Raw genomic sequence first — 25,451 nt, 5'->3', positions numbered from 1 at the left:
AGACTGCAATAAAGTCATAGTCCTTTTGCATTTTGCATGACCGGAGGGCCAGCTACTCTCGCCTGTCTGCTCAGTTCACATCACGCCACATTAACTGGAGCGGCTGAGGGCTGCAGGTTTCCCCTCTCCGCTAGCTTGCTGAGCGTCTGTGCCAGATAGCATACTTCAGCCCTGCTCGGAGAACACATTCTGCTGGACAGAAGAGAGTAAAGAGTAAATTACACCGAAGCTTCACTGGCTCTGTGCAATGGCAAATTTATAGCTGTCATGCAGAATAAGGACTTTAGCGATTGGTTGTTAACTGGTGTGGACTTTGAGACGCTAGTCTGTGATGCTCTTATGTTAGAAATAGCCTAAATATATAATACAAGTTTAAATACACCTTGCACCCTTAGAAAACAAAAATATACGAGAATGTAATGAAAGTGTATTAATTAATAAATTTTCATTGAGTTTCATCGTACGCACACGTAAAGTAAACTTCCTGTCTGTTTTTTGTTTGTTTTATATTAAATTTCTTTTTTCTCATAATCTATTTTTGCAACGTAGTAGTAGAGCATTAGTCTGTGAGAGGCATTAAATAATGAAAGGGCTCTGCATTAGAGTGAGTTAGGGACACACTTGTTTTCGTGTGAATTAAGTGCATGTGCCAGCAGCAAGATAGCAAAGGGAATCGCTTCATTCGGCATAACAAGCTGTGAGTCAAACTATGAATTACTGCTTATTGAGAGAGTTAATGAGGCCTGACATTGCAGTTCAGTCTTCAGTCACATTTGTTGCCATTATAAGGGCAAATTAAACACTCAAGCGAGAGGATAAAATGCCACTTGTGTTTGACAGCCTTGTTTAAGCTCAAACAATGGAAAGAGAATTTATTTTAATATTTGTGTGATTGTTAAGATAAATAATCGAGTAATTGGAAACAATATATTGATTTGAGAAAAAAAACATTATTTGCTGGATCATTATGTTGAATTTATCAAATCCTATCATAAGAGTAAGAACACTTGGCTCCACAGGAAAAGCATTCGGGCTCATTGCAATGGCCAACCAAAACATGTCAAACTTCATCATTTTTTAAGGGAATTTAAAGGCAATGCAGGATTGGGTTACAAGTGACATAGAAGGAAAAATGACACACAATCGCACAGTATGATATTTCTGAAATTTCCATCAATATTTTACAACCCCACATTTTTTTCAGGCCTGTTCATCTGTATGCTGTCCTGTGTTTGATTATAAACACGGTACCAAACAGTCTGTGGTACGGCTTCACAGGCATTTTTATTCTCTTAAGACATTTATATGAATCACGTGTGTTTAACACGATGCTGGTCTAAAACGTCAATGGGCTTCAACACCTCATGGGAACTGTAAACATGTTGACCTCATCTTGGCAAAGAGGTGCAAAGCCTTTTAATATCTGTCAACATTTTGTATTACCTAATACTATCATGTTACTCTTTTTCTTTTGTTTATTCTTTCCTTCTGTCAAACTAAACAGGTCAGCTAAATTCATAACAGAACAAATACAGTATGCAATAGGACTTAGCAAATAGGTAAAGGCTTTCAATCTCCAACATTTCTTTAATAATTTTGCCAACCATTCGAAACAGATCAAAGGCGTTGGTATGAAGGAAACGACAAAAGAAAAAGCAAAAAAGATTCATGGAGTGGAAGTTGGAATGGGCAAAGTCATGTTTAATTTGTGTTGTTATTGTTTTCACTGAGAGTACTGAAGGACTTTATTTGGGTCTAGCAGCTTTCATTAAAAATGCTACAAAAGACCAAGCATAATTTACACAGCAAAGATTATATGAAACAAACATCTTTCAACCATGTACGTTAAATATCTGGCTGTAACAAGAATGAAAAGCGTAATCTGGTCAGTTACATATGTTGAATGCATATTAGTTTAAGTGCCTTTACTTTGCCTTTGTTTTAAAAGCATATTGAGCAGTTCAGTACTATAGTGTACAGACATTTCTGAAATGGAAGTGTAAGTTCTGCCAAGAAGACACTAATGCAACGTCACTCATCACATAGAGGTCTAGCCGATCTTCATTCGACACTTTAGTATTTATTATCTGTACTCACTCAATATTTGTGTTCACAGATAGTGATGGCGACAGGCGACATTCACCCCCTTCCTTCCCACCACCAGTGCATAAATGTCAAGCGTATTGGAGATTACACTTAATAATTTTACAAAGCTTTCTCATCTGGAATCCATTCATATCTAAATTAACATTTTTAGATTTTGTTTAAGTTTCTTTGAATGCATTAAAGTAAACAATTACTCCATATATTAAAATGCTTGGCTCTTTCTCCATCCATACTTAAAGTGGTGTAAATAATACATTTATGGACATCACAGAAGCTTGAAACATTTACATTGACACAGTTTATTCAAAGCGACTTACAGTGCATTAAAGCACTACATTTACTCATGTAATATTTATTGACAAGCAAATATAAGAAACGCTCTTAGCATATACAGTATGCGCACCATCTATGGACTCAAATAGCCGCATTAGTATATTCGCTTCAATTCACCTCAGCGTCACACTGTTTTGATAGGAAATGCATGCTTAAAGGTCATGTGCAGAGGATTGAATTCAATTACCATCTTTGTGCGGTGCAGAACAATGCTTGGGGCTTATGATGGTGTTTATCGTTCAACAGTTTCATATTATTTCAAATATGTTAGTTACTATACTATCATATACTGTATGTGACCATGCTCTACATTCCAAGACTTCAAAGGTCAATATTTCAACCAGACGATAGGAAGAAATTATGACATCAAATTATTGCCATTTCACTTCAGTTCTTGTTGAGGCCCTAAACACTCATTAAAAACGTGTGAAAGTGACCTGTTTCTGTTTTTATCTGTAATTGAATTCTGTTAACTTTAAATCAAACCTATTTGGTCATCAATCAGTATCCAGTATTCTCAGTCTGCTATACCTTTGTGATAAAATTACTCTTTCTTTAAAAATACACTATAAGCACTAATCTACCACAACTGCTCAGGTTAATTTGTGTGTATAGAAGTATCACAGTACCACTTGCTTCAGTTTAGCAGCTTGTCGTAACCTTTTAGTTGTGCACGTGCGGGATTTGCTCTGACAGCATGCATAGATAAAGCGTTTTAGCCCTACACTATATTCCACCATTACTGCAACAACTCATAATGCATCAGGGCATCCTATAAACAGACACTTTGTGATGACAGCACAACATCTCAAATACAATTTTATATCTTGGTTTTTGTCATCGGTCATCCCATAAACTCAGTTGAGCAGCATGTCATATTAATTTCCTCAATGGTTTTTAATCCCATTTTTTCCATGTCAGAGTTTTTTTCACCTCCCTAAGCAACAGTCTGAATATCTCACAATTTGTACATTGAATAGCCTCAACATATCTGGTTGTCCTTTATTGTAATTTTTCAGGTTGTCTTCCCAGCTTGGTATGGGTCAGTTCACCAAAACTCAAATTAAGAGCTTAAAGTGGGCATCTGCACAGCCAGCGATGCATTACGATCTTGCAGCATGACAGCTAATGTAGCTAAGAGAGTAACAGAGAAATGCTTCCAGGCCCCCTCCCTCCATGGCTTCTTGGATCACTTTTAAGTGTTTCATCTGAGGGACATGCCAGTAAATGTGCATTAAGATCAGAAGACTATTTTTGATAATACATCATGAATTAATATAATGTCCCGTTTATTTATATATTTTTATGACACTTTTATCCAAAGCGACTAACGGCATTGAACACAGTTAGTCTGGGTTGTTTCCTTGTTGGGGAAATTAAAAAAACTCGACTGTTGAATAAACCGTAAATAAACTCTAAAAGAAGATTATAAATACATTTTTGGGCCTACGTTATATTGACTGACAGCAGAGAGATGAGAAGAAAATAAGCAACACTGGCTGTGACTTTGACAGAACTTTAAAACTACATCATGATTGTGCATGAGAAACCCTGCTGGGGTCTCCATAAACTCATCTAGTGCGGATAATTCTTTGGTTTTATTAAACGTCTAAGGACATTTGGTTTAATCCTGCTCTAAGGGGAAATGGAGCGTCTGAGACAGAAATAGCAACAAACTTAAAGAGACATACCATACACAAACAAAGCTCACCTCATGGACCATGAGATTTTAGCAGTCATGCTAATCTGAGGTTACGTTTTGAGTCCAGTACTATTCTTTATCGTGACCCACCTTACTCACATTCATAGAAAATCAAAAACAGCACTTGAAACAAACATGATCATACTTACAGAGCTTCTTGGAGAGTCATTGTGAATAGTGAATTTTGTTGGACCTACATAAGTGATTATGAGGAAAAACGTATTGGCAAAATTTCAGGGACCTCACAAAAGGATTTTTTCAGACCAGATCAGTATCAGATTTTTGACCATGGCAATCTTTTGTTTTTCTAGGGCCTCATGGCTAACACGCTGCATTATATTAGTTTTGCATATTTTGCTCAGGTTTTCTCAATGCCAGCAGCCGTAGCAATGAGAATGGCTTGTTGTCTTTTGCTGTGCAAGTTGTACAGTCCAATAATTTCTGCCACAAGTGAACCGGAATAGAGAAGATGGCCCATGGGGACAGAAGCCATTGAGAGATCAAATGCCGTTTTTGCAATTATGTTAGTTTGTGTTGAGTAAAAAGTATTACAGACGTAAACAACACTAGCTCTAAGGCTGGTTCAACACTGGTCCAGTAGATATTCCTGTTTCAGTTACACAAACGTTTGAACAAAATACAACTAATGTAAAATGTATAACCGATTAAAAATGTTAAACAAATCTTAACTGAAGCCGGAGTGTAAAGTATTTACATTTTGCAAAGTGGTCTAAGTAATATATTAAATGACCCCTATTGTTATAAAAGAGAAACTCCAACTAATTAATGATTATGATTATGGTAATTACCTAAATTTCTAACTTGTAGAGATAGTATTTAACTCATTTTTAAATAATTTCATTTTATTTTATTATTTTAATAAATAACTACTAAGTGCATCCTACATCTAGATCAACATAATCTACAAAACCGTAATGCTGACAGTAATTCACTGTCACACCAATTTTTCCCCCTAAATGAATCTTTGTAATGTATATTTATTGCTCAATCCATGTTTTTTCCTAGATTTCCTCTGCCAATTCAAACTACTGTAACTAAAGTCTTTGTGGATCAACGCTTAAAGTGATAGCTCACCCAAAAATGAAAATTCTGTCATCATTTACTCACCCTCATTTCATACCTGTATAAATTACACAGAGAAAGATATTTGTTGTTATTCTGTGACATCATTGACTGCCGTAGTAGGAAAAAATGGTAAATGGTATAGTCAAAAGGTGTCCCAGATTTATCCCTTTAAAGCAGATTGGGCTTCCATAAAACTTTCTCAGCCTGTCTACATTTACATTTACGCATTTGGCAGACGCTTTTATCCAAAGCGACTTACATTGCATCATACTATACATTGTGTCTGAGTATGTGCAGTCCTTTACCCCACTCTACAAAATAAACTCTCCTTTTATGCGATTACCTCATTTCTTTTTCCAATTTGGCAAACCGAAATGGTCGGAGACTACATTTGTTTTTTTTCTGTTTTGGCATTTCAGCTTTGTTTTTGAACTTGGCGTAGCTAGCGCCATGCTCTAACCACTAATATACAGGATTGGTGAACTTGAAACTCAGTCTCTCTAGCATGTCTGAGTTACTCCTACTCCAAGGTTAACCTATTTTATTTACATTTATAAATTTAAAAGGCGCTTTTACATTGCGTTATACTATACATTGGTATCAGTGTATGTGGAATCTCTGGGATTTAACCCATGATGTTGGGCCTGGCGTTGGCGTTGGGATTTAACCCATGATGCACAGCCCCAAGTCACAGAAAAACACAAGTTAGAATGTGCATTTTCGCATTGGCAACTTTTTGCTAATTTTACCAGAAATACTTTAGTAATACTTTATTAAACTGCAATACTTTAATACTAATAATAAAAATAATAATTTAGTAGTGATAAAACAACAAATATGTTTACTTTTCTAGCTGACACATTTTGACGCGCACGCAATAAAAACTGTTACTTTGGATGGTGAAAAAATGTAGGATAACCCAGTATAAAAAAAACTTATTATTTCGCTGTTGGGTGGATCTGTCTATGTTTTAAACTAGAATAGAGACGCATTATGGCCTTTAGTGTTCCCCTTTGTAGATGTAAGCACTGATACTATTGAACAGAGGCGTCTCAGTGACTGCTGGATGTTTTGTGCCTTCAAGATATGGCTGGTTTTGCTATTCAAATGAATTTGTCTCCACTGACAATAAATAATTGCAAAGCAAATGAATTATCTCTGCCACGTTGAGCTTTCTTCCCTACCAGGCCTCAAATCCATGTGACATGGGTTTACACTTTTGCCATTACAGTTCAGTGAAAAACACAACGTAAGAGCAGATTAAGCAAGAAATGAGGCCAACAAAAACATAATTAGGTCTACTAACTTTCACTGGGCTATAATAAAACCATGGTTAATGTTTCCAAGGGATGTGAATAAGCAATAACGAAAGATAATTTCCTTAAATACACATAGTCACCTGCTTTTTAGTCTGGTACCAACAACTGGACAGTCCATCACAATTAAGGAATTATTCAATTATTAAAGTAGACCTACTTTAGTCACATTTTGCTTATATCAGCTATGTCTTCATCTTCTAGTTTAAATAGCACGAAGTTTATTGATTGAGGTCTTTAGTAGGCCTACTGATAGAATAAACTCATTTATTAATCTTGATAATACACGTGAAAACTTTATTGGCTTTATTAATTTTACTTACACTATTTGTAGGGAATGCTATCAATATTCGGAGTGTTATTCGTGCGGAATCGTACTGAAATTAATAGATGAGACGTGTTACGTCAGCTTTGTGTTTAGCCAGACCTGGGCATTGTCCGGCCCGCTGGGTCTCCCTGAAAGGGGGTCGTTTGTAAATTAGAAGGCAAACGCAAATAGTTGCACGAAATACAACTGCACTGTTTTTATTTTATATGCAACTGCTTTTTTTTATCGTTTTAACGCGTACAATCACGTCGATTTTAGGGCCGATCCCTGGAGCGTGCGATCCAGACTGCTTAATTCACATCTGCTTTCTCGGAGGTGAGCTCCGCACTTGCTACGTCACAATGCATTTTTTAAGCACATAGGCCATATTGTTTATTTGAGCTTTCAGACATTAACATACACAAAAGTTCTAGCAAAATAATACGTTTATATGAAGTGTTTAGACTCATATATATTTACTTATATATATATTTGAGAATTTTCAAACAGCTTGCGGGGTGAATATTTGGAATAAAAAAGAATAAGCAACACATCCCTCATACTGTATACAGAGCTGTCATTGTGGTCACGTGACAAGCATCACGTATCGCCATGGAAATATTGACTAATAATGGACTACCGGTGTTTTTTCCCCCGTGAAAGTCAATAGTGCCCCGACTGTTTGGTTCTTTGTCTTTCATAAGAATTTTGAGACAACTTGAGGAAATAAGGAGAGAATTTACCTTTTTGGGTGAACAAAAAACTCAAGCTGGAGGCTCATCTACAGCATTGGTACATTAACAGGTAAAAACGTACACTAAAACCATTGCTATTAAATGGCTTCTTGGCTCGTAATCATAGGGGAACCACTTTTAGCGCTATAAAGCACGTAAATGGTATATTTATAGTTTATTCAGCAGTGGCCTCTAGTGGCCGTTAAGAAGAAAAACTGTCATATTCGTTTGGTTTGTTTTTATTACTGTAAATCAACACCTTAATTATTATGTGTAATACGTTTAGAAATTCACAAACATACACACTCGTGCGCGTAACTTTAACTTTAGAAATGACGAGTTGTGCGTGTTACGTGAGCCATTAGGCTTGTTTGAGATGCGCCTCGCCTGAGATGTAGGTGAGAGTAGGCGGCTGCAGTAAGGGGAGGAGTCAAAAAAGACCTTTGAAGTCGGACACTTTCTGAATCTCGCTGTTTTCTCGCCTGCAAACGTGAACAATGGAGGAGATCGCGTTAGCGTTTTTTATCGCAGACGAAGTGGATGTAATCGAAATACCACTGTTCTTACATGAAGATGGTTACAATAATAATCACAGAATGTGTCAAATAATGTCCAAATAAAAAGCTTTCACAACAACATGTAAGACATTTTCAAGGATTGTATAAACAAATGGCAAATGAAGTAAATAGCAAGTTGCTTTTGAGAGACAGAGGCCATAACAAATGTTATTTTAAAACAAGGAGGTTTCTGCTACCATTTCAAGTCCATAATATTTTTCCATACCATGCAAGTCAAAGCTGTATTGTAGCAAACATTCTTCAGAATTTCTTCCCTTGTTTTAAGACCCTGACACTTCTCAGATGAAACCACATCGTTTTCCCCCTGTAAAGCTGCTTTGGATGCAAAGTGTAAAAGCGCTATGTTAATCGAATTGAATTTAGATATGTATGTGTGCATGTATATTTTTTATTGATTGATTTATTAATTCACACAAACATACAATAGAATAAAGTGAAAATTACAACAAGGAAGAATTCTAATGAAGAGAAATATAAAATAAACGCATGTCCTAATTCTTAACTTCACCAGGCGGGTTTTGTTTTTGTTTAGTTTGCATGTAAATATAAATTAACAGATGCGTAATCTAATTCTTAGAATGAAGAGAAAATGTTTCAGTTGACATTCTCAGCCAATGAGCTTGAAGCTGTGTCGTCAGTCAGTCGTTTCCCATCATGCTTTTGAACAGCGCAGTCGGAGGAGAGCAACTGCGCTCGACTGCTCAATCCGACACAGCCGACTCGCCGTCGCGAGAGTTTTCTGGCACACGTCAGCATGACATCAGAGCAAGGCGGACGGAACTCGGACACTTTTCTAACCGTCATGCATCTCGCGGTGATCACCGGTGATCGGTTCTGCGCAGATTTTGCTCATCTCAAACAAGCCTATTTCCTCGTTGAATAATCTCGGTGGTTTTGTGGGTAGACAGAGGGTTATAGTGGCTTCTGGGCTCCGATGTATGCGTTCTTAAAAGGAAACATAGCACTAAGATGTTTGTAGGGCTGATGTATTTATTTAATATGTGAACATACATTTTAAACTTAAATGAGAATAGAACAAATATCAATGAAAACGTTATATATATCGACACGCATAGGCAGCGTTTAGAAATTGACTTTTTTAAACCTGGAGCATTATGACTATGTATGATTTTTACTCTTGATGGTCCACTGGCAATTTTGTTCTCATTAACAGCTGATGGCTTCAAATTAATTTGAGTAATAATTAACAACGAGTATTTGTAATAAGTGCACGGCTTCATGTGCAGTGCTGATGGGGTCCTGTGAGTGACAAAAATCGAAGATGTGCATTTGACCAGCAGATGGCGCTCTAGTGCCTTCTAAGTAGCCAGGTGGGAGCTTGGATGGTGGAGTGAGTGAAATAAGACCACCACCAGGGTTTTTCTTGTATTCTCTCTTCTCTCTGCACGGTGTCTCTTATATTATATTGAGAAAATCGGTTGAAAGGGTCAAACCGTTCATAGGTATCAACAGATGTGTCAAGCTCTGGCTGCACTTCGACCTTCTTGAGCACAAAATCTACACGGCCAGCTCTTTGCATGTTAGCGGGAAGATGGACCTTCTTCATGGCCTTGGAGTACCCTGGTGCAGAGGCTGTCACAATGTAGACGCCAGATGTCAGTAACCTCCAGTAATCTCCATCCTCAGCTGATAAATAGAGAATAAATGCAGTAAAGTTATTACAAAATCAATGAAAATTAAAATGTAATGTGCACTAAAATATATGACTATTTATTTTGAATTTCTCAATTATTTAGAATTAAAGCAATGGCATGATGATGTTAATAATGATCATGATGTTGAAATATGTGTATTAAATGTATGCCAACTGCAAGCATACAGCCTGACTGCCGCACCTGTTCTAATGTCATGACTTATACCCTTGACGGACACGGTGGCTCCTTTGATCCCTTTTCCATTATCACCCTTTACAATACCTTTAATCCCTTGATGCACCTGTGGAAAACACACAAACTTTCACTTTGTAGTGTATCATTTACATTTCAGTCTAGCTGGAACAGGCATAAATAGATGTATTCCTCTTTTCGTTTTTTCACATTGAAGACTAAATTAATAAACGGTCTACGGAAGACACAAAATAAAAACAGTGCAAAGGGCTTGAGGAAGCAAGCATTAGCACAGCCCTCTCAAAAAGAGAATGAGCTCACCGCCTCCATAAAGCTCAAAAGAGCCTCCTTGTTTTCTTGCCACCCTGTGTAAAGGTCTTCCTCTGCTGGAAATTTATCACAGCCCAACTCTACTGTTATCTCAAAGCAGTTCGTGTGGAGATAGCTGAAATCTGACATTCCTGTCCAAGAGAAAAAAGCTGAAGATGAGCAGTTCTCAAATGGTTAAATGTAAATACTTTTATTTTATTTAACATATTCATTTATTTAATTAAACTGGCAGGTGTGTCATCGTAACTTACCCCCTGCAATGCTATACCATTTGGCTCCATTCACTGTACCACCTTTATCGGCAAACGTTCCTCCACACCTGCTCATGTCATCACTTGACATGGTGGCATGTGCGTCTGCATATGTTCTGGATAACTTTGAAAACACCTGTAATAGAAAAAACTAATGTAAACTTCTGCAACTGAATTACGAGGTGTCATTTGACCATATTTTACATGAAATGTTTGTACATTAATTAGCAGGGTTTTAGCAATACCCAGATCTTGAGTTTAGACTTTTTATTATTTTTACAAATATTTTAAGATTTGTATAGTTCACAGTAGAAGATACAATATAAATGAATATTTTGTGCAATATCATATATATACTGTATATAATCGTCAACAGGTATACAGTATATCTATACAGTTCAGATTTTATAAAAATGCATACCTGTTCATCTGGAGTGGGGGAGAACATGTTCTCTAGTGGGTGTTTTGAAAGATCAAATGGGTAAGAGACCACCAGATCTCCCCCGTGAAGGTTGGCTGATATAACAAACGGAATGGAGCGCATCCATTTCATAACAGCATATGTTTCCGGAGCCACCTGTACACGTACAAGCCACACATGCCTGTGTGTAGTCATATTTGAAAGTGTAAAAAAGTGCATTTGCTAACAGTTTTGTTCAGGGTGCTTCCTACCTTACCAAACCAGTAAGAAGTGGGGATGTGAATATGATCGCTACGGTATCGTTTGAATCTGCGACGGTTGTAAAAGATAGAGGTGAGGTCTGGGAAGTTCCTGTTGAGGTCTATATTCTGTGCATTGGCTCTTCCAATAGAATTCGCTCTGGGTTGGGCAGCCTGAAGCAAGTAAGTTGTTACCTTTATATAAAAGTTTCATGGCTTTATATGTATATTTAGATCCTAATGATTTTTACCTCATCATAATCAGTGTCGCTTCCACTTTGCATGTCAGCAGAGGCCCGCTCGTACCCATCCGGGTTCATGGATGGAAGAATGTGAATCCGGGTGGTGTTTACAAGAGTCTGGATCCGACTGTTTCCAAGTAAGTATTCAGAACACAGGTACTGGGCAAGATAGACGAGAAGCTCTCTGCCCATGACCTCATTCCCATGCATGTTTCCAATGTATCTGACCTCTGGTTCCACTGCAGAGAAAAGTGAAAAGACAGTTTTTTACACTTTTGTAAACAATTGTATTCTTCGTAATTAATTATTATGCAGTAAATGTTTGCATAGTTTGTAGAACTTCTTTCTTAAGGAGTTTATAGGTTGATGTTTAAATGCCTGAAACATTATAAACAGTTCGATCCTGTGGTCAACTTCAGTGCTGCTAATCAAACTGTGGGAAAATCCCTCTGAATTTATGGTTGCTCAAGCTTTGCCTACGGCTTCAGAAGTTACTTACGTGATTCATGGGCTCCAGGGTTGCTTGAAAACTCGATCACAAGCAGATCTTTGCCTTCAACGCTTCTTCCAATGCTGTATGTTCTGGCGATATGTAGACATTGAGCCGCTGTCTTTTTCAGAATGTTTATCATCTGGGTGTTGGAGTGATAGGCGAACTTAATAGCTGTAGAAGGCTCTTCAGGAGAGACACTAGGCACGACTATCTCCTGCGTCTCTTTAAAGGAAAAATGACTTAATGTTCATGCTTGAAATTAGTTACACACTGATTAGTCTAATATTATACATTTTGGGTACGAAACTTAAGGTGAGTGATTTATGGGCGAAATAAATAATTAAAAAAACGTAAATTTTTTTACTTTAAATCAAATTAAAATATAAATAAGTTTGGCCCATTGAGTTAAAGGCTATGAAGGCAATTGCACACTTCATCACACTCAGCAACTTTGTGCTAAACAATCAGGAACATCTTCTAAATCCTTCTTAAAGTTTATCGGAAAGCACCTACATGCTTTAAAAAAGGTGCTTCAAAATATTAACATCTGGCGAACCCTTCTGTTTCAAAAAAGGTTCTTTGTGGCGAAGAAAGGTCCTTCAGATTATTCAAAAAGTAACAAAGAAACGGTTTCATCAAAGAACCTTTGACTGAATGGTTCTTTGTGGAAGAAAAAATGGTTCTTACATAGAATTGCTGTGAAGAACCTTTTAAGCACCTTTATTTATAAGTGTATAAGTGTATCGAAATAAGAGATGCATTTACCTCTCAGGCCTTCCAGAGGGTCATAGCAGCCCTCCTCCTCACTGACGAAAAAACGATCACAGTCTAAGAAATAAGGCCAAGCCATGTCAATGCCCTCAAATGCGTGAGCACAGCTCTTATGCACTAACTCACAGGAGCTGCGACAGGGTTTTATGATCTTGCCGTTGTCGCAGCGTGGGGCGAGCACTGAGCAGCCGAGCATGCGTATGTCTGGGTTGCACACTCCTTTTAGTAAAGAATGGATCACGCTTAACAGCAGGTATTCTGTGCTCAGCTCGGCTTCTTCACGTGTCTTATGTTCCAGGAGGTTAGGGAATAAAGTCTTGGAGTAGGACATATCATCACAGTATCCAAGAAAAATGTCTGTGCATTTTGCTGAGGAAAGAATAAGAAACATATTGTAACCAGAATGTGGTCTAGTCACAGTTTTAAAAACAAATGTCCTCTTTAAAGAGATTAAACAATGCATTATTCCCTGCGTGTTTGTTATGTGTTTGTGAGCTGTTATATAAATTGTTTGATCTGTAGTATATCTTCTTAAATGGTGCTATTGTCAAATAAGTATAACCAATGAATAAAAAGTGTCTGTCTGCGAAAGTAGACTACACTTATTAGGCTACTCCAATGTTTTATCCTCTACTTTCCCTCTCAGATTAAAATATCAATATTTCATAGTGCAATCGATCATTTGGGCAGCCATATGAGGAGAAACCCTGAAGCCTGCAGAAGATTTCATTTCTCAACAAGAGCTCGCCTTAAAATAGAAAAAATGAAGTATTGAGTTTTTCTCTCGCTTTCTTGTTCTGTCACAATGGATCAAACCTCCATCCCAAAAATTGGAGCTGTGTGGAAAGGGTCATCTACCCCTTGCACTTCCATCCACTTTCCAAAACGAATAAAGGACAAATACGAAAAAAATTATTTGATTTTAATATAATAAGATGGGTCTGGAAATGTATCTTATACAGTAAAGATGCTTACACAGCATTAACCCTGTTGAAATGTAACCTATGGCATTAAAGGGACAGTTCAAGCTAAAATGAAAATTCTGTCATCATCTGTCACTCAAGTTGTTGCAGATCTGTATATTTGTTCTGCTAAACACAAAGAAAGATATTTGATAGAACGTCAGCATCCAAATAGGTGTGGGGCACTATTGACTACCATAGTAGAAAAATTACTTGTAGTCATAGGTGCCCCAGGAGCGTTTGCTTTCCAACTTTATTTAAAATATCTTCAACTGAACAAAGGCGTTCATTAAAAACATTCCTTCAAATCTATATTTGTGTTCAGCAGAACTAAGACATTTATGCAGGTGTGGGTAACTGAATGATGACAGTAATGCCGTAAAGTAGTAATGGGACATTGATTTTAATGCAAACTAGTCGGCACTTACGTTTTGGCACAACCGCAACTTTACACCAACCTATGAAAGTAAGAAGCATATTACTGTGAGAAACACTTGATGGCGCTGTAAAGCGAATCTTGTAACACATTTTCTTTTGACATTAATGTTTTAAACAACCAGATAGCGTCTTCAAATCAGCACCACATACAAACTCTACAGAACAAATGATGAAAATGTAACAAAAAAAAAACGTTTATGTTAACATCGTACTTATGTAGTTTCAGTCTTTGTGCGCTTTGGAGTTTGTATTAGTTAAAAAATAGCCTACTTGTATAAATGTTTGTATGACGACTTACCCTGAAAATAGTTGCCAGGTTCACACGGAGGCAGAACACAGCGAACCAAAGTCACTGCATTTAGAAGAAAAACGACCTTTATCATTTTGCTGTCCAAACTACGATCCACTCATATAAAACTTTCTCAGACTCGGATACTGTTTCCTTTCGCGCTTTGTTTCGTCCTCTATTTCATTATAAAGAAAAACTTGTAGGCTTATGTGTGATCCTTATAAAACGAGTTGGAAAAGACGCTCAACTCGACAACAACCGCACCAGCAATAACGTCAGGACTGAACGAAATGATGGCGGAAGGTTTTAGTATAACCCACCCCTGGCGCTGAAACATGGCTTTTTACCAAGTCTTTCACAGTCCCTGTTTTCACTGTCCCTGTGTACAGTGTCCTGTTTTTCGTTTGGATGGTCTCAAAATGTTGAAGGATTCTGCAGACGCATTCTTCTGGATTTCTGCACTAATTATTTTTTTATAACACTTATAATGTGGCATTTATTTGTCTCCGCACACATTTATTTCAACATTTAGGCTACTCGTACATTTTTGAAGATGCATCTGGCAACATTAGTTAATGCATAACTAACATGAATAGGATATAACCAATTGTATTATTAACTAGCATTAACATACTAATAAATACTGAAAATATATAGTTGATGTTCGCTAATCCATTACTATGTTAATGAATGACACCTTATAGCAAAGTGTGACCCATTTCTCTCGTACTTCTTCGTTTAATATTTATCGAATATAAAAATGACGATAAATGAATGTTTAGAAATGTCACAAACTAGTACATTTCTCTCTACAACTTACAGAAAGAAGTACACCCATGCTAAATGAACAATGATTCAGTCCACCTTGTATTAATTTAGTTAAGCAGCCTTTTTTTCAGTTAAAGGTTAAATCATTGTGTGATTTAATTATTCCTACAATATATACAGTATATTCATATAATATAATCCTACAATATATCTTTATTGCACCATTTTCACAAAACAGTAGATTCAACAAATGTTAACAAATCTGGCACTAATACACCTGTATAAAGCACTTAAGTAGTTTGAACTCTGATATGCCGTAAACCCCACAACTGTTTCACTGAAAAATATTAAATAAATAAATACACTATAAATTCCTTGTGCTGTGCAAAGTAGCTACATCAAGAATCTAACAAATTCACCTTTAGAAAGTACTCGCAACATTCCACCAAAAATACAATGTACTAGCGAGCTGTTACATGAATCTACTACATTCAGTTACAATAAAAGGTCTGACATCAGTAGTAGAGATGTTCAACTTTGGGTGTTCTGTCACTAATATCAAATACTAAGATAACAAAGTGCATCACTGTCCAGTGACCAATAGGCTTGGGAGTAGAAAGTCATTTCACAAGAGAGTCAACTCCAATGACACATCAAAAATATACAATTATCTAAGTAAACTGGTATGAATTGGCATTTTGTAGATTCTCCGAATCTCAGTCCCATGAGAAAATAATAAGCTTTTTAATCTTTTTGATTGAATCTTTTTAGCTGGGGACACATTAGAATGAAAGTATATACTGTACCGCAGTATATAAGTGCACCATGATATCAAGCCAAGATGTGACACGATGTTACTCTGCAGCCCAGAATCAGTGTGTCTGTGTGAATATGTTCTGTACTGAGCTGCTGTTAATCACGACACTCTGGTTATATTAGAGTGGCCCATCACTGTTACAGTACCATCACCAACAGCGGCACACAATCCTCTGTTTCTCCATCTCTCTCTCTCTCTCTCTCTCTCTCTCTCACACACACACACACACACACACACACACAAGAAACACACAATCAGACGTTCTTTCTCACACACTTTTGAAATCAAGGCATTGAGATGTTCCAGTCCGTGTAATTGTGTCATTAGCTAATCCTTTGAAGACTGCAGTCATTCTCTGTGTCCATAGAGCTGCTGTGTCCAGAGGAGGGGTACAAATCACGCTTTAGCAGCCGATTGGCTACTGTTACCAAGACCTTCTTGTACTGCTGCCGCAGGAGGCAGTATGCGTAGGGATCTGAAGCCGCCTTACAGTATGTTAAACACTTGCTGACAATACCCCAGTGTCGGTTAATATCCACAAAGGGAAGAAGCTCAGCCAACCTTGGAAACAAAAAAGAATCCATTAACAATAATTGACAGTATGTAGGAAAGAACCAAACTGAATCTTACTATTCTGGTGTGCATGTGAGTCATGTGCCAAAACTGAACATGATTTTGTATAGAATATTTTATTACATTTAATTATGTGAATTAATAAGTCTAGGGAACAGTAAATGTTGCTGACAGAAAACGTTTTCAGTTGAGCTTTATTTAGGAATCATGAGCCAATCACCTGAGCATCTAAAAGTGTTAGTACGTCCTGTCACCTCAGACTTGTCAACGTCATCTCACGACTCAGTTTAATGACGCCATTTCTAGACACTTTTTGTATGGATTGTCTTAATCTTAAAATATCGCTCATTTATTCCATCTCTGGTTATGTGGCACAGCTTTAAATGCAAACGTTATAAATAGCACTTACCTTGTAATGACATAAGGAGCGAAACAGATGATGAAAGATCCAATGAAAATGCTGATTTTCTTAGTTGCGCGCTGTTTCCTCCTCTTTTGTTCCGCGAGACAGCGTTGCTTTACACTACAAAAGAATAATTATAACGTGTTAATGAGATATACGTGCGATGCGTGGGGAGCCTTGTAAACAAGCCTAGATCGTACTGAGAATAGATCGTCGTAAATACCTTGGGTGAATATCTACCAGTAAGAAGAGGGTCTGCATGGTTATTATGTCAATCCTCTTGCAGTGAAAGCGTGCAACTTTTAACACCTTTAAGTATGTAACGCACAAAATCAAGAGGGAAAGCATGAAGCTGGTGGCATGAAAGACAATGGTAAACACGGTAAACTTAATCCGTGCGCTCTCCTCGCTCAAATGCAACGTGCAAGATGCGTAAATGGGACTGTAGTCAAACCAGGAGAAAAGCAGCGGGATGAGGGAGAATGTGAACGAGTGAAGCCACGAATAACACACCATGACCAGCGCGTCCCGGTAGCGCATTTTGCTGGAGTAACTCAGCGGGAAAACCACGGCGATCCAACGGTCTATACTGAGCGCTGCCATGCTCAGCATGCTGTTGGCTGTCAGAAAGGTCTCCAGAAAGCTGACCGTGCGACAGAGGCAGTCCCCAAAAGGCTGCTGGTTTTTTACAATCCCCACTAAAGTGGACGGCATGTTCAGGACGGAAATGAGTATGTTGCAAAACGATAAGTTCATGGTGAACACACCTGGCACCTGTCGGCGTATCTCGCCGCTGTGGATGAAACATAGCAACACCAGTAAGTTCGACAACAGAGAAACGATCGCGACCACGACGATAAACAGAGCAAATAGGATTTCCGTAAAGTCCATTTCTCACTTTAAAAGTCCACTTGCGGTGTATTTGCCACTGTTATTGGTAAATATGTTATGAGTTGCATGATTCTTCATCGGTTAAACGCGGCGTTAGTTCAGCAGAGACCAAATAACTCCGGCGAGTTGCGTCAGGCGCAACTTGCGTGCGCTGTCCAGAGTGCTGAATCGTAATCGCGTCTTCTTTTCACGTCTGCACATTTCCGATTTTTCACATTACATAACATAAAAAAATCATCTCTGATGAATAAACTCCACTTTAATTGCAAAATAACGCCGTTTAATTTCCATCATGCTAGATGCGTTCGGTCCTGCGCTTCACAGTGCTGGTGTTGGTGGAGCTCAGGGACTATATCACGCTCAGTACGGCTTTGTTCTTGGATCATGCGCACAAGGGCAGCGACTGTGGGAGGCCTTTTTTGCAGAAAGGGTGAAATTGAAATCGTGTGGCAGCGCTACTATGTCAGATCAATTCATTTATCAAATATATCGTCAAACCATTGTTTTAAAAAAGCACTTAAAAGTTGAACTTGTCTGGGACCTCTTCAACATAAACAACATAATACATACTGCGTAACTGTGGAATTGAAAACAACCAATGGTGTATAAGTGACCAGAAGCTAGCAATAGAAATCAGTGATGGGTTTCCCCAGGAAGCACGAGTCAGAAGCAGGCTCGCTATCAGCTCTTTACAAATGCCAAATCGAAACGAGCAAGACAATAGCTGAGAGACAGAGCCAGCTGTGCTTCTGGGGACAAGCGCGCTGTGGGTGTCTCCTCTATTGTAAATCTATCAGCATGATAAAGGCTCATTATCCCACCTGTGTCTGTCTGAATAAAAGAGAGCCTGTGAATGTACTCACCTGCACTCTGTACTGTACTTAAATACACTCCATATCTCTGTCTATCTGTCAGGTTTCTGTCAACTTCTTAGTTTGATTTTGCTATTATATGTCATTTAAACTTTTTCTCCCCTTTAGACAAATTGGCAAAGAACACCGAAATAACTGAATGGATCTGGTCATCGCTGCAAATGCAATATATGATGTAAAACAATGAACAGACAATAAAGGTTTATGTAAAAATGTGACGTACATACGATCATAAATGAACTGAGCCCACATTTAGGCCTCAGTGTAAATATCTCAGTTAAGGCGAAGACACGTCTAGAAATAAATGGGCTTAGTTTGGCCCAGTGTGTACCGTAGCACCTAGCTGAGGTCAAGAGGGACAAGGTTAAGTGCTTTTTATCGTCCCTGTCATGGCTTGACTTTATATCAGTAATCCCCCATGACTTCCCAACATTTATTAAAACCCACAGGGAAAACGGGTCAAAAAGGCAGTTTCCTTTTTTCAAGGGCTCTAACACACTGTTACGGAGAAGGTCATAATAAACAACTGTGGAAATGTGCTGTGATTAGAAATAATTTTGTAGTACTGTATGTGGACTGTAGTGCTTTAAAAAAAAAGTATTAACTTGTTAATATTATGTAAATACATTTCACAAGCTCAGCTCATGCACACACAGACTTTTGATAATAATGTGGAACCTTACAAGACTGATAATACATCTTTTAAAATGTCCTGTAATTCAGTACTCTATTGCTTATAAATTATTTTTGCCCAAGTTTGAGGCCTCTGTATTACTCAAGCTCCCTGCATGCTCTAGCGAGATTTTCATGCTTGTGACTGTGGCACATTGAAGACGGTTGGTATCCAACTGAAAATAAAAAGCATTATATTTTCCCCTTTGCGTTTAATTCTGTGGGGGTGTGATCAGTACGTACATATTGTTCTAATATATTTAGCTAAGTCTTTTATTACCATTAAAAATGTTGTGTTGCTTATATTGGCACTAAGTGACCATACATAAACAGAGAGAACAGATTCTGGGTAAACAGCATTGCCCGAGGAAGAATGCAATAAAAGCAGCTTTACTGGTCTATGCGCAAACTCTAATCTAAAAATTGCTTTAATATGCTTTAGTCCCTATTTTATTAAAGGTCCAATGTATGAAACTTAGCAGCATCTAGTAACGTCTCACTCGAACCCTCCATTTTGAAGCACTGCATTGCCCGAAGGAGATAATGTATTTACGAAACATGTTCTGTAGAGCAGTTTGTCAATTTAGGGCTACTGATGCGTATATGAGGAACCTCTTAACACAACTTTCTGCATTTCTTCCATAAAATAGGCTCTGGTTATAAATACATATATTCTGTATACTTTATGAGTGTGTGGGTGTAATGGTAATTTACAATTTGATAATCTGAACAACAGCGCGTGACAACAGCCAAGTAAAAGAATAATGCCACTAAAGCCAAACCAGTAATGCATGTAATGAAAAGGATACATTACACGCATTACAGCCACTGGCAAGAATGATGGAATCAACACACTTAGTTCATCAAGCTTTTTTACTTTATAGCGAAAAAAAATAACAATCACAGATATGACACAAAAAAGATTTTGTTAAATAGCTTAACATTCTGGCTTCATTAAACATGCCTTCAACAAAGTAAATTTTTTTTTTATTAATGGCACATGTTTTACAGATCAAGTATAATAGGATGGAATCACTCAATGTTCAAGGTACATGCTCAATAGGAACATCTTTACTTTTCATTTCTAAAACACATACTAGGACATACTTAAGTCTAAAAATAGAAGCGTCAGGATAGAAAACTCAAAGCAATATGGCTAGAAAACTAAACCAAAATAATAAAGAACGGGCGGAAACAGGAGTCAATGTTTGTGACAGAACTGTAAGAAACCGGCTGAATGAAATACATTAAAGTGCAGAAAATTCTCCCATTGAAAACAACACAAGGTTAATGGAGCAATGTGGAGATGTAAGCGCCATCTAGAGGTGAGCTTGTGAACCAACAGCTCACTCCACCCCTCCATTTCAAAGCACTTACGGTGGCTGCACAGAACTAAGATGTCATCGTGTTTTCGCTTCTTTGCCGAGGGTGACAACGTATTTACGAAAAACGCTCTGTAGAGCAATTTGTCCGTCTAGGGCTACCGCAGAAACAACATGCCGAATTCCATGCGATGTATGTAGATAGGAAGAGCTCATTCTAAGGTAAGAAAAAATAACGCTTCGTTACTTAAGGTCTTTATACAGCTCTATAAACATAGTTACATATAATATATTGAATTTCTGATCCTCCATAAAATGACACACTGGACGTACATCTGTGGACAAACACACGAGCGCTGATCATACTTTAGATCTGCTTTAGACCACCTTTGATGTCATAATGCCCCTTGAGTGTTCATTGTTCCCCAGTCTTTTATTACAACACACATGACTAATATGCTTGAAAGCCATGATATTACAATTAAGGCTGAGCATATTCCATTTCCATGTCAAAACCTTATAAACAGTCATTATACACTGTGGGCATTGCTATTATATTGATATACTGCTAATTTAATGCACACAACGCAGATAAATCTATACAAAACGGCACGGTAGGTGTTCGTGAGCGTGGATGGTTTTCCGGGAACTGTGTAATGTCGCAGTGTGGTGTAAGCACGGGTAAAACATTGCAGCTTTGAGATAAATCATCACTGCCTCTGTTATCTCTGACATGTGCATCTAGCCACAGGTGGCACACCAGCATCTACTGCAGCGTGTGTGTGTGTGTGTGTGTATAGTGAATCTAACAGATCATGGCATCTCTACATTTCCAGTCACTATCAGACTCATGCCAGCCACTCATTGCTGTTGGATGGTGGTCAATGGCATATTTAAATTCCAACCTCAGGGTTTTAAAATAAAAACAATATATTTTAATAGCCCACAACAGCTCTATGTAATACAGGCAGTGTTATTGAGAATTGCAATGGTAAAGATGCTAAACAGAGAGCTGTTTGGCAACAGAGACAGCATGAAATAAATCTTGTAAGGCATTCCCAGCTGGCTCGGGTACGCTCAAACAGGTATTGTGAGTCACGCAGGGTTTTGTGAGGTATTGCTGTCAGTTGTCGAAACGGACTAAAATAACCCATCACAGCATTAAAAAGTAAACTTCGAGATGACACTGACATGTGTGATGCAATACTTATGCATTCCAATGTGATATTTTATAGTTATTAAAGCACTTTAACGTCAGAGGAAAATAACCAAGAGTTCTTAAAATACTTTCTTGGCATTTTTCCTAAACAGATAAGACCACATTGTGTTTCTAACAAACGGTGCGTGCGTGTGGTCGGTGCAGATGCCTTTTCTTTTTTTAACTAACCCAGTCGCACATCCCACAAGGTTTGAAGTAAACAGCACTTTAGAATCCAAACAGTCCCACACAACTACTGTGGATGAGACAGTTATGCAATAGAGAGTTCAAAAGTGTACGGAAAATGTCTGCTGTGATTTAAAGATGGGGATTGTTGGAAAATAGTTACAACATCTTTCGCTTTTATGAAAGCTTATCTGATGGTTTGTACCTGTGGTCTAGTGAGTGTTTAGAAGCAAAGCAGAAAATATTGTATACAAATCTCAACCCCTAAAAACTGAATGGTTCTGCCCACTGCAGGGTGCCGCTGGCCATGGCAGAGTCAGCCTTTGCCTCAATCGTGGGGGAGCTCCTTTCATCCAGAGACCAAAAGAACTGGAGAAAGAACAGGACCTAGATTTTGCATCAATAAAGCCTTTACAGCTCACTGCTGGACAAAGAATACAGAATTGACCCTGTTCGACCAAAAGAAATATTTTAAAAAGATTCTTTATTATTTTATTAATGATCCAACCTATTTATCGGAATGGTCACCTATGATGGTTACCTAACATATCAAAACAAAATATTTAATTTATATGTCAAAGTGCAATGTATGTTTTGGGCATCGATCCAGAACCCTACTCCAGAACACAGAATCTTGGTACAATCTATGTCACATTTGTACACTGTAAAAACATTCAACTTAAACATTGAAGGCAACTTTTGAACCTAAGTTAAGTAATGTTTTTTATTTATATGAAATAATCTAATTATTTTGTGTCATTAAAGATTTTATAAATGATAATAGATTGTTTTAAATCAGTTATTTAAATGCAAGTGACTTGAGCCAATTTGATTCACCTTAAAAGTTTAGGGCAGCTTTTAAACTAGTTTATAAGTTAAAATATGTGCATTTTTCACAGTGTAGCGCCATAGATTGAAAGATGTGAATCACCACAAAATAACATGCTTCATGAGATACATGGAAAATATAAAGAGACCATTTCAAAATTATTTTCAGTTTACTGAACTTACCATTTATAGTAATGCGTTTAGGTAAATTCCCCTCCTTGAACCGCCACCTTAACGTATCTCTGCTTAGACTGCTGCCCCCGCGACCCGGCCCCGGATAAGCGGAAGAAAATGAATGAATGAATGAATGAACGTTTAGGTAAATTTATCATTTTTGTTTTATTCTGCGAAATATCAACAATATTTCACCCCAATTTAAAATAATAATGTGCCTATTTGCATTAATTTGCAGAAAACTGGAGTATGGATCATCTAATAGCTCTATGGGTGGTGTTGCCAAGACTGTGAGCTTCCATATTTGCAGTGTTTACTACAGATACGTCATGGAGCATTTTCAAAGATACAGTATGAAGTCTGGTTTCTCTTTGCTACGTGTGCATGACACATTTTACTAAAGTAGATGAGTTCTTTTCAATCTTGGTCGTGTGTCAAAGGTCAAACTATTTTTCTGATAAGCATAAATATTATAAATATGAACTAAAAGCAAGTCTGCCTGCCTGTTCTTATAATTTGTTGCATCTGTATGCAATGTTTCACTATAAGCAGATGTTGTGATAATTATCTCTGAACATATTTCAGGTGTTGTCTGGACTGATCACTGCTTATGCCTCAAAGGAGTGACCATATGGCTGAGGCTCTTGCTCATAATTATGTCTTCCTTCATTAGGGACATCACAAAGAGAAACCAGATAAAACATAGATGGTATTGTACAATGCCTAAAATAGGACGGACATATATATATATATATGTATGTATGTATGTATATATGTATATATGTATATATGTATATGTCTGTCCTATTTTAGGCATTGTACAATACCATCTATATGTATATATCGATATATATATATCTATAGAGAGAGAGAGAGAGAGAGAGAGAGAGAGAAATCAGCCAAACACTGCACAACATGATCATAGGAAAATGCATTACCAGTTAAAATTGTGTCTGTGTTCATGTAATTTAAGTCTGCACCAGTAAAATCTAATGGCCGGAATGGAATATTAACACATTCCGTTATAATGTTTCTAGTATTAAAACGTAAACCTTCATGAGTTCAACAAAATGTTAAATTCAGGTTTCAACCATGAGGAAAATCTAGATACACAGCAAGTTCTGAAAAAAAGAAAGATTAACTACCAATAAGAATGTCAAAAGATCTATATTTCTCTAAAGCCTCCTGTTTTACACAGATTACAATAAAAAAAGAGAAAGTACACATTTTTAACATTACATAAGCTATAACTGGAGCAAACAGAAACTACTTAAACATGTAGAGTTAACATGCAACAATTCACACTAAAAGGTATGCTTCATTTTTAAGAATTTATTCTTACAGTACAGTACTTCCTAAGGAAAATGTTGTTATGTTTTGGTAATAAAACATGTCAGAATATAAAATAACCTTCCTTCTTTTTGTATCTTATTTTATGGTTGGTCTTCGTAGTGTAAAGTACAAGGCAATTTTATGATAGAAGCCAACTTCAACCGTTTTCCCATCTCAACCACCTGTTATCATGTAAGTGCTTAATGTAACATTACTCGTAAAGGCACCTCTTCAGTGTAGTGGAAAGCGTTAACACAAAAGAAGTGCAGATATCTGACACGCATGGCAGTTACTGTATTCATCACAGCAGACCAGGCTGTTCCTGTGGCATGCAGTTACATAAGATAAATAATAGATAAAATATACATTATATCTTATCAAAGAACTGTATATAAACAAATCTTGTGGTGTATAGATTCGCCCCATACCAATAAATAGACCGCTTACACAAAATATTCATAGATAAAATATTTATATAAAATGTTTCATGTATTGTTATTGTACAGACTGGAGGACAATCAGTCAACAAAGTTTTCAAGCATTACTGCTTCAGAGTGTCTACGTCTTCCGTTTAATAACACAAAGAATATTTATAGAGCTGGAGAGCAGAAAACTGTCATTTATTTTAAGGACTAAAAGATCACATGACCTCTACCTATATTTCAAAAGCATTCACTTTTTTTCTACTTCTAATTTACTACTACATTTGTTCTACCTGCATACATTCGTGTACATTTCTTATTATATTTATTTGACAATGAGTAAATGCAATATGTGAAGTTTTCTAATACTGTGCGACAGTCATAAGTCTACTCTAGCTTATGATCATCACTTTTTTTTAGAAGGACATGCAGTATTAAGCAGTATTACATAAGTCTAATCAGCGGCGCAAGTGAAGGTCCAAGGCACTATCGCACACAAAGCCAACCCTTATTAATTTTTAAGCAAGCACAATGTGTGGAGTCGATTC

The 25,451-nt window shown here is 37.3% G+C and overlaps 2 protein-coding genes across 2 annotated transcripts; both read right to left on the bottom strand.

The window, feature by feature from the left end:
* Positions 1 to 8,533: 8,533 nt before the first annotated feature.
* Positions 8,534 to 14,758, bottom strand: LOC306889307 (carboxypeptidase Z-like). Its single transcript, XM_079448103.1, has 11 exons — positions 14,455 to 14,758; positions 14,147 to 14,176; positions 12,751 to 13,125; positions 11,992 to 12,207; positions 11,502 to 11,731; positions 11,263 to 11,424; positions 11,012 to 11,167; positions 10,591 to 10,726; positions 10,331 to 10,470; positions 10,019 to 10,118; positions 8,534 to 9,809 (listed from the first exon to the last, which is right to left on the bottom strand). The coding sequence occupies exons 1-11, from the start codon at positions 14,537 to 14,539 to the stop codon at positions 9,472 to 9,474; spliced, it is 1,968 nt and encodes a 655-aa protein (XP_079304229.1). The 5' UTR covers positions 14,540 to 14,758; the 3' UTR covers positions 8,534 to 9,471.
* Positions 14,759 to 15,407: 649 nt separating this feature from the next.
* gpr78b (G protein-coupled receptor 78b) lies at positions 15,408 to 18,274 on the bottom strand. The gene is made up of 3 exons (XM_079466766.1): positions 17,230 to 18,274; positions 17,013 to 17,126; positions 15,408 to 16,591 (listed from the first exon to the last, which is right to left on the bottom strand). The coding sequence occupies exons 1-3, from the start codon at positions 17,895 to 17,897 to the stop codon at positions 16,354 to 16,356; spliced, it is 1,020 nt and encodes a 339-aa protein (XP_079322892.1). The 5' UTR covers positions 17,898 to 18,274; the 3' UTR covers positions 15,408 to 16,353.
* Between the last annotated feature and the right edge of the window lie 7,177 nt (positions 18,275 to 25,451).

Source organism: Barbatula barbatula (assembly GCF_947034865.1).
Source record: "Barbatula barbatula genome assembly, chromosome: 1".
Classification (NCBI taxonomy): Eukaryota; Metazoa; Chordata; class Actinopteri; order Cypriniformes; family Nemacheilidae; genus Barbatula; species Barbatula barbatula.
The sequence above is the reverse complement of the archived record's forward strand: the minus strand, read 5'-3'. Positions and strand labels throughout refer to the sequence as shown.